This window comes from Leptosomus discolor, chromosome 6 (genome assembly GCF_034619465.1).
Source record: "Leptosomus discolor isolate bLepDis1 chromosome 6, bLepDis1.hap2, whole genome shotgun sequence".
Classification (NCBI taxonomy): domain Eukaryota; kingdom Metazoa; phylum Chordata; class Aves; order Leptosomiformes; family Leptosomidae; genus Leptosomus; species Leptosomus discolor.
The window spans coordinates 9,262,557-9,272,728 of record NC_141396.1 but is presented as its reverse complement, the minus strand read 5'-3'; the positions used below and the strand labels follow the sequence as shown (position 1 = coordinate 9,272,728).

Sequence of the window (10,172 nt, the reverse complement as noted above, 5' to 3'; positions counted from 1 at the left end):
CCCCGCCTCCCCTCCCGCGGGGCCGTAGGGCCTCTGAGGTCCGGGCGGCGGCCGCTCTCCGCCGGCTTTGTGCGGCGGGTGGCCGCGGGGGGCGCCGGCCGGGCCCGGTGCCGCTTCATTCCCCCCCCCCCCCCCCCCGCGTTAATCGTGGGCGGGAGGGGTGTCTGTCGAAGCGCAGAGCGCAGGCTGCCGTCGCTGGGCGCGGGGGAAGGGGCGGGAGAGGCGTGCGGGAGGTGCCGGTGTGCGGTTACCGCGGCTGCACCTTCCCCGCTGCGCACGGAGGGGACGGGGACGGTCTCCCGCCCTCCGCGCGCCACCGGCCGGGCCGGGCCCCCCCTCCCTCCGCCGCGGAGAGACGGATCCAAACGGACCGAGGGGCGGGGGGCGTTAGAGCGAGCAGGCGGCTCTGAGCGGAGATGACAATTAGCCTTTAAAAATGGCTGCTGGGAAGCTGTCAGCTGGGACACGGAGGGGCTGTTAAGCCTCCTCTGGCCTCTCTTCCCTGCAGGGCTAATAACGGAGAGGGGATAAGCGCTCCTCAGCCCTCTCCCCGCCGCGGAGCTTCCCCCCCACGCCCCCCCCCCCCCCCCACCCGCGCCGGTGCGGGATGCCGTAGCGGCTCCGCGGCCCGGCCGCCCTCACTTCCCATCTGACTGACTGGCGAGAGGACGGCGGCGGCCCCCGCCTCCCCGCGCTCCTCCTCGCTGCTGCCTGCGTGTGTGCCGCGGGCTGAGGGACTACAAAGGAGCAGGGGGAGTCGGGGGGCTACATGGTCGAGGGGTGGTGCGTGTGTGCGCGCCGGTGGGGGGCATATCTGGCGAGGAGAAAACACAAGGTCAAGAGGCAGTTCTCCTCCTCCATGGAAGAAGACGGGAGCGATGAGCCCTGAGGAGGACGACGAAGAGAAGGGACGGATGGCTGAGGGCTGCCGGGCTTCCCCTCGGGAGTGACGGGGCGCGGAGGGCTGAAGGGGCCGGAGGAGGCAGCGCTGGGGTCGGGAGGGAGGAGAGGAAGGCGAGAAGAAAGCGGGGGGTTTGAATCTCCCCGGCTGGATTATTTCCCCTCAGGGGAAGCTGCCCCTGCCCGGGGTGCGCGGGCGGCGCTGCCATCGCTGCCCGCCGCCGGCCGCGCCTCGGCCCATGGCCCCCGCGGCGAAGATGGACCCGGGCAGCGCGGCGAGGAGAGCGGGGGCTGCCCCCGCGCCCCGGGGCGCCTGGAGACCTTTCCCCCCCTCCTGCTGCTGCTGCTGCTTCTCCTCGCTCCTGGGCGTGAACAGCTGGCTGCTCTTCTACGGCTTCTTGTACCTGGCCCTCTATGCCCAGGTGTCCCAGTCCAAGTCCTGCGACAAAATCTCCTGCTTCTCGGGTCATTGTGTCAACTCCACCTGTGTCTGCGACCAGGGCTGGGTGGGAGACCAGTGCCAACATTGCCAGGGCAGGTTCAAGTAAGTCTCTGCTTATTACAATCTCCTTTTTTCCTCCCTACACCCTTTTCCTGTCGTTTTCACTTGCCTGGTTGTGTGTGGGGTTGTTTGTTGGTTTTTGGTTGTGTGGTTTTTGTTTTTTTTTTATTTGCCTGTGCCTGCTATGATCTTGTTCATGTGTGGTGGAAGTATGTGGCAGAAGTTAAGGATGAAATGGGCTCTTCCACCTCGTGGTCTCACCCTCTAAGAACAGAGGAGCCAGTCCTCCGGTGGAGAATTGTGCCCGCTGACTTACTGCTGAAAATAGGCTGCTCCACTTGATGGGAACCGGGAGACAAGGGGAAATCGGCCTAAAGCTGTGTCGTTGCTGTCCGTTCTGGAAGTGTCATGGAAATGACATGTGCGTTTCATGGGGCTGCCCAGGGAGCAAAAATTACTAGTGGATATGAATGACTTTTCCTTCTGGAGAGTGAAAGTGTTTTGCTCCATCTAGTCTTCCTCCCTTTCTTTCAAGTGTTTTAGCTAAGTGGGCGTTAGTCACGCACATTCAGGATAAGTGTAACTTAGTGAAATGTACATTGCTCACGGCAAGGTTTGCGGGAGAGGAGAGAGTGGTAAATGTAAAACAGTAACATATTTTTGCAAACAAGTGAGTGGTCAGTGAAGCTAGAACTACCTTCTTAAAAGTGGATGTGATACCAAGTCGTTGATCAGTGAGAAGGCAGTGCACCCTGACACTTGCTTTTCTATAGGTAGTGGAAAAAAAGACTTAATTTATGGGGCTGTCACTTCCCCCCCCCCCCCCACCCCCTTTGGTATCAATATAAAGACGGGCTGTGAAGGATACTGTTTGCTGTTATTTTGCTATATAACCTTGGACAGGACATCTCATTTCATTCCCTTGTAAAACACCCCTTAAAAGCTGGAACTCTATTTATTGAGTACTTTAATGTATACAGCTGGAAAGTGTTGTGATATCCAGCTAATCACAGCATATTGGTGAAGCTGTTGCTTACAGAATTAAAATTCTGGTTTTGGAAAGTACTTTCATAGGTAAAAGTGTCAATAATTGTTTATTTCAAATGGTGCTTAAATTCCGTTTGCTTTTTGGAGTACTAAAATTAGGCTATATAATTTACATCTTTTAAACATTTAATCCAAGTCACTCATCACTAAATAAACAAAAAGTAAATCCAGTAACTTGTTTGCTTGGGAAGTTGAGTAGCTGGGAGTCAGACATGTTGGCTGAAGTAAGGCACATGCTGCAGAAGAAGAAACAATTCACTATTTGTGATATTATCTAGTGGATTATTCCTTCAGTGAGATTATGACTGAGTTGTAAAGGTAATACAAGTCTGATATAATACTTCTTATCTGCATATGAACTTGGTAATAAGATTTTAAAGTTGGTCGTTTGTTGCCTGTGTGTATTGAGGATTCGGGGTTAGCCCTGCTCTGTGCTGTGGAACAATGGGCTAGTTGCATAGGGATTGAGAGTGAGGAGAGGAGGCCCAGGTGAATCTTCTTTGTGTGTGAGGATCTGCAGGAGACAGGCTTGCAGAGCTGTTTCCTTCCTTTAAAGAGATTACTTGTCTCCTTTGTCTTCATGCCACTCACAACAGACTGTTAATAGTGCAAGGGCTAAAGCAAATTTTGATTTCTTAGATTTCAAAGCTTGTTGTGAATTAGTATGTTCTCTGAATGGTTACTGGAGCCTTTATCTAGTCCTTACAGGTGTTTCCTTGATTATCTGTGAGAACATTTATGTTTCTTTACACTGGTTGTATTTGCCGAGTGAGGAGGCACAGTGGTTACATTTTCACTTCTGGTAGAAAGTTAATAATCCATCTCCACCTAGAGGAAGTTCTGCCTGCATGTTGGCACCTCTTCTGAGCTCAGCTAATACAGTGGTTAGTAGATGTGCTGTTAGGAGTTTTGGTGAAATCGGAATAGATTTCTCATTAACTCCTCTATATTCTTTCATGCTTAGCTTTAGAAATAACAGTAATGCTTGCGTTGTGGTTTTTATCATGGAAGTAAGCTGTTTCTATTATGTTGGAGACCTGTTTTTTTTGGAGGACACTTTCATAATGGTATCTTTGATAGCTCATCTTAAATCTTTATTCTTAGAAGCAAAGTATACTCTACAATCAAAATAACTATTCTGAGCTTTAAAGCTTTTCAAGTCCTGTGAGTTGAGGATGGCATGAAATATGTAAATGTGTCTTACAATGCAAGCAGCAACTCTGAGTGGTTGTATTTTGAATCCTGAAGATTCAAATGGGTATTGAATGGGTGATGAGTCAATTCTGTGCATTTCCATCTGAAGAACTGGAGAAAGAACATTAATCTACCTTATGGCTGGGTGATTGAAGACTTGATGGTTTGATTTATTATTGTGGAACATTTGCACATTGTTTCTGTTTGTCTGTGAAGCGTGAGTTATCTGCTTTATACAAAAGTAGCCGTGGCTGGGCTTGTGCAGCAGTGGTGCTTTTGTTTGGCAAGTTATATTGGATGTATATTGCTTTTGTAGCCATTCCTTCTGTCAGTAAGAATTATTATGAAGAATGTTTCAGGATGACATAAAGATTGGAAAGTGTGTTTGGCTATTAAAATGGCATTCAAAATTAATTTGTGGGTTGTAGATGCGATCTATACAAATGTTAATAGAACCTCGTGTATTATTCTAAACATTTATGTTGTTTCAGAGTTTCAGCAGTTTGAAGTGCCTAGGTGTGTCTGTTATGTGAGATTAAAATTGAACTTTTAATGACCTAAATTGGACATGTGTAAAACCTGTTTCCTGTCACAAGATTATTTGAGGAAACAGATTTTTAAGGGTAAGCTTAAACCACTTGAAAATAAAATGATCTTTATTTTTCTTCATATAAGCGAAGTATGGTTATTTTTGCTCTTCTGGGAATGAGTGGCTTGCATTAGGAAACATCAGAAACATTATTGTAAGAGAAACACTCTACCTAGAGGTAGCTTGGGACCATTAGTTCTTTGGTGAGAACTGTAAAGTATTTTTGGCTTTATTTCTTTTCTAGACTGAAAAATAACAACATAGCAGAGAGACATCAAAAACAATTGATCAGTCTTAGTAAGCAGGTGTCAAAATGAATTGACAATGCTGTGGTAACCCCTTGCCTTTTCCCTGTAGGAGATCTATCGAGTAAGTAGACTACTTTGCAAATGTTGCTCTGGACTGGATGAAAGGAGGGTGGCTGGGGGAAAAATGGGCAAAAAGATTCTCTAGCACTACTATATTACTCTTATTTATCAATTTTTGTATTTACTCCTTGTATTGTGAAGCATGTGGTATCTCACTATATAAACAGAAGTGTTATTCTTACTGCATTGCATTCACATCCGTGTCAGTCCCTTTCAGTCACTTCTCAGAATGATCTAGGCCTCATCTCTGCTTGTGTTACTCCTTGTTCAGGATGGATATCTGAATGCAATGCTGGCTTCTCTTTCCTTCTCTGTCCTCCCCACCTGTCCCTGCCCCGGCTTCTGCTCTGACAGAATGCAAAACATATTTTTTTTTTTTTGTACCGAAATGAAAAAGGGAAATGGAGTTATAAAAAGAGAAGGGAAAGGAATTCTGTCAGCCTGCTGATGGGAGGCAGGTGCAAGATAAGAAAGCCAAAGGGTGAGCAGGTTCTGTTTTTATAGCAGGGAGCTTCAACCAGCACAGTTCCCAAGATGTAAACAAAACCTCAAGGATAAAAGCACAGCATCTAGTTTTATTCTGATAGATTGATTTGTCAAGGAAATGGAGCTTTTAATGCTACATCTGCCACTCTTTCTTCCCCTGTCCTATACCTTTGAAGTTGTTGGTCAGTTACAGTTTTCATGATGATATGAGTTTGGGCAGAAGGGAGAGGGAAAGGCTGCCCAAATGAGTTGTGTTATGGGACTCCAGGGAATTCAGGGAGACAAACATTATGAATGGCCCAACTGCAGGAAAAGCTGCAGTCGCAGCTTCTATGTATTTAGATGTCAAAGTCAATCAATCTTGTGATGCAGCACTACAGGAAAACAGGTTTCATTAGTTTTGCTACTCACAGAATGACTTCTTAGAAGAAAAAAAAGTTCCAATCAGGTTGGAGCAAAAAGTTACCCCTTTCTCTAGCTCTGCTTTGTACACTGGCGTGTGGAAGAGCATTAGAGAAAAAATTGTGCGTGAAACTGCTCGTCCTCATAAGTTTTTGAGTACCTGAATGACTGGAAATAATTCAGTCTTCTAAAATACTGTCTGTTTTTTTTTTTTTTAAAAAAAGGTAGATTGTGTCTTCAGATGGTTATTGTTGTTTGATAACTTGAGTCCCAGCTGGCATACGTAATGAAGCAGACTTTACAGGATAGGTTGAGTACCTACGCTTCAGTTAATCTGCTTTGCCTAGTCCTAGATATCTGGTTGTTATGGAGAGAGTAAGAGCAAATTGACCCGTTTGATTATTAAACGTTGTCTCCAGATGTTCTTATTGCACTTCTAAATTACCTCCTGCATGTTCTCCTTAATTTCTAGAGCTCCTGTAAAAGATTCTGCATTCTTCAAGAATAAACAATTTCCAAGTACAAGAACCTTCACAACCTGAAAGTTAAAAGGGTATAAAATTTCATTGTTCCAGGCAAAATCCTTATTTCTATCTAAAACTCTGAATTCTGCTCTCTGCAGAATGACTCATGCAAGGAAAGTGTCCTTAAATTGCAGATTGTAAATGAACAATAATGTTGTACAAGAAATGATCTTCAGAAAAAAAAGTTAGTTTTAGCTGCAGCCCATTGAAGTTCATGCTGCTGTGAAAAGGGGTGGCTTTATCCATCACACTTCTCTTTGATTACATCTTTCCTCTTCTCATGTGAGCATTAATATTCCTGCTGAGAAATGAAAAGTATCAACAGGAACATACCTCCCAGCCAAATTTTTAAAGCCAGCTCGGTTTCCTCATATTACTTCACTTGTGTAAGTCTCTTGCTGACCCAAAGGAGGTAGCAGGAATAAGCACGTGGAGATGGGAAAAGAAAACTGTGCCTTTTCGGAGTGGTACAGACTTAGTTTGCCTTTAATGTGAAACAACATTGATGTTAACCTGATGCAACTTCTATTATACAGGGTAAAATCCTGAGTCAGGCTATCAGTTGCAAAAACTGCCTTTGTCATCAGCATGGCCTGTATCTCGTTGAAGACATACAGATATTTATTCTTATTGACAGCAGTGGCGCTGTGTGTGAGATTTTACACTTACAAATTGCCTTTTTATAAGTCAACATGTGAATGTCAATGTAGTCAAACTAGTGGAAATATCAGTGATTATGATTTTATCCTTATAAAATGTGATCTTTAATTAGATTGGTTTTAGTGCTGGTGCTCTGAAAAATATTTCTTCCAGTGTCAGTTATTTCTGTGTATTAAAATTTTAAAATACAATGCTAGTACATGTGATAAAGAGATTTTGAATTTTTAAGGAATTACTTTTTAATTCAAATCTTGGTTTGAAATGGAGGAGTTCATATGGCTTATGCTTCTACTACCAGCTAAACAACCTGCACTAAAAATTGTATTTTGAAAGGAAAGCAATCTTTTTGAAAACTTAAAGAAATTATTTTTATTATAGTGTATTTTTTTTGTTTAGTACTTCCTATAGAGAATCATTTAGGTTCAAAAAAACCCTTAAGATCACAGATTCCATCCATTAACCTAACACTACCAAGTCTACCACTAAACCATTTGAATGTTTTTTATGGGTTTTCTTAGACAAAACCAGAAATGAACTCTAATTACCTGTTCTTATGGCTTGCCTTATGGAGGCTGTAGGGTAACTCAGAATTAATTCCTTTTTGAGATAAGCATGTGATTTAGAAAAGCATCCATACATGTCCGAAAACACTTCCACTGACTGGAAGCCCATTACAGACTTTCAAAATTCTTCCATTCCTTAGTTATCCTCACTGTTTTCTATAATCAGCAGAAAAAAATGCATAATCCCCCTGATCCAGAAAATCACCTCATTTTTTGTCAATTTTGGTTGCCCTGTTTTCTCATGTTTATAATCAGGCTTTCATTGCAAGGGCCTTAAGTAAGTCAGGTCTATATTCACTGTGTAGATGAAAATATGGTCACCTTTTTCTCACTGAGAATGGAGGAGGAGTGTTCCTTGAGTTGTCTCAACATAAACCAAGTTTTCAGTCCTTAATTGCTCTCTTGGTTTTTAGCCTTCCCTATTTTATCAGTATTCTTGAACTATGAACTAGATGCTTGTCTTTTGGTAATGGTTTTACTGGTGAAATGTAGAAGTACAAGTGCTGCTTGGTGTCCTGCTGTGTGCAGCTGCAGAGGACGCTTCGAAGCTTGGCACTGTGCTGGCAGCTCAGTCCATTAGTTTCTGCTTCACAGGTCTTCTCGGAGTTGCTGCGTCCTCCGTACCAAGTGATGGATACGTGGCCCTGCTTTTCTCAAACTAATCTGTGAACTGAACGCAGCCTCTGCTATTCACAGTGATATTTAATTGTGGGGCTATGTGTTTGGGATTGTGGTGGGTTGACCATGGCTGGTTGCCAGGTGCCCACCAAAGCTGCTCTAGCACTCCCCTCCTCAGCTGGATGGAGGGAGAAAATATAATGAAAGGCTCGTGGGTCGAGATAAGGACAGGGAGATCTCTCACCAGTTACCATCACGAGCAAAACAGACTCAGCTTGGGGAAATTAACTTAATTTATTACCAATTGAATTGGAGAAGGGTCATGAGAAATAAAACCAAATCTTAAAAACACCTTCCCCCCACCCTTCCCTTCTTCCAAGGCTTAACTTTATTCGCAATTTCTCTACCTCCTCCTCCTGCAGTGGTGCAGGTAGATAGGGAATGGGGGTTGTGGCCAGTTTGTGTCACATTCTCTGCTGCTCCTTCCTCCTCAGGGGGAGGGCTCCTCACGCTCTTCCCCTGCTCCAGTGTGGGAGACAGTCCTCTATGAACTTCTCCAACATGAGTCCTTCCCATGGTCTGCAGTTCTTCACGAACTGCTCCAGCGTGTGTCCTTTCCACAGGTGCAGTCCTTCAGGAACAGGCTGCTCCAGTGTGGGTCCCTCCCACGGGTGCAGTTCTTCAGGAACAGGCTGCTCCCAACATGGGTCCCCTGCGGGGTCACAAGTCCTGCCAGCAAACCTGCTCCAGCGTGGGCTCCTCTGTCTCCACGGGTCCACAGGTCCTGGCAGGAGCCTGCTCCAGCGTGGGCTTCCCACGGGGTCAGAGCCTCCTTTGGGCATCCTCCTGCTCCAGTGTGGGGTCCTCCACGGGGTGTAGGCAGATATCTGCTCCACCGTGGACCTCCATGGGCTGCAGGGGGTCAGCCTGCCTTGCCATGGGCTGCAGAGGAATCTCTGCTCCGGCACCTGGAGCACCTCCTCCCCCCGCTTCTTCACTGCCCTTGGTGTCTGCAGAGTTGTTTCTCACGCATACTCTCGCTCCTCTCTCCAGCTGCAGTTGCTCTCATGCAGTAACTTTTTTCCCCTTCTTAAATACATTATCCCAAAGGCGCTACTACCATCTCTGGTGGGCTCGGCCTTGGCCAGCAGCGGGTCCATCTTGGAGCTGGCTGGCATTGGCTGTATTCAGATAGAGGGGAAACCTTCTAGCAGCTTCTTGCAGAAGCCGCTGCTGTAACCCCCTGCTACCAAAACCTTGCGATGCAAACCTATTACAGGGATGGAGCCGTGCTCTTTTAAAAATGCCCCTCTTCCCTCCAAGCAGTAGGTAAGTAACAATGTACCGAGTCCCTTCCTGTGCGTTAGTCTGAGACCATCTATAGGATTGAATCCAAACGCAAGTTAGGCAAAGGGCTCGTGGATTCTGCAGTCTCATTTGCAGGTAAAGCGTTTTGTTACTTAGGTGAGTAAGTGGGGGAGCAGATGGCTGCTGGCCCTGTCAGCCTTCAGACAGCACCAAAGGCTGGTTGTCCTTGCTATGGGTGTGTAAAAGGCACAGTTGTAGCGAATGTATGCTTGAGTCTATTCATAAATGATATAGAAATGCCTGCACCAGTTATAGCATTTAATAAATATTACATTTTAAATTTAATTTGGCAAACAAATAAGTCTCACACTGTGTATCTCTTCCTTCCTTTAACCTAAAAGAAGGCAGGATGATTATATTTTGGAAGGCATTACCATAGTTCATGTCATCTTTTTAAAATGACTATGAGTAGTTATTGAGAGATCGGTCTATCACACTGCACAGAAAATGATTTCATTGTATTAAAACGTAGGCAGGAAAGGTAGGAGGTAATATGAGGTGCTACAGGATTATCCTTGGGTTATTCTTACACATACTAACTGAAGTGCTGGTTGAAAAGACCTTACTTTAAAACACTACTAAATAGACAATAAAAAAATGCATTGGAAAACTCATGCAATATTGAGGAATGCCAGTGTCCATGGAATTTGTTATTAGCTGTATAGTCTAGTCTTGGCAAGCATGCTACGAAGTCGACGTAAGGAGAAGTAACTGATGATGATGCCTGAAAACGTGGGCACTCCAGTGAACTGCAGCTGTTAACAGTAATAAAGGAACAATAGCAAACTACAAGCCAAGTATGTTTTCATGTGAGGTGGGTGAGCAGTAGGAATTTTCATGCTAGTATTATAGGTTGCCCTATATATTCTTAAAAGGCTAACGACTGGACATAAGAGTTGCATTGTTTTCAGAGGTCCATGTGGAGTAAGACACTATGGAGAAATGATGGAA

The 10,172-nt window shown here is 45.1% G+C and overlaps 1 protein-coding gene across 1 annotated transcript in view; it reads left to right on the top strand.

The window, feature by feature from the left end:
- The first annotated feature begins 1,139 nt into the window (after positions 1-1,139).
- The window catches only part of ATRNL1 (attractin like 1), a 531,929-nt gene continuing 522,896 nt past the window's right edge, over positions 1,140-10,172 (top strand). The window contains exon 1 of the mRNA XM_086466503.1: positions 1,140-1,444. Coding sequence (XP_086322629.1) covers positions 1,140-1,444 — 305 coding nt within the window. The remainder of the gene's footprint in view (positions 1,445-10,172) is intronic.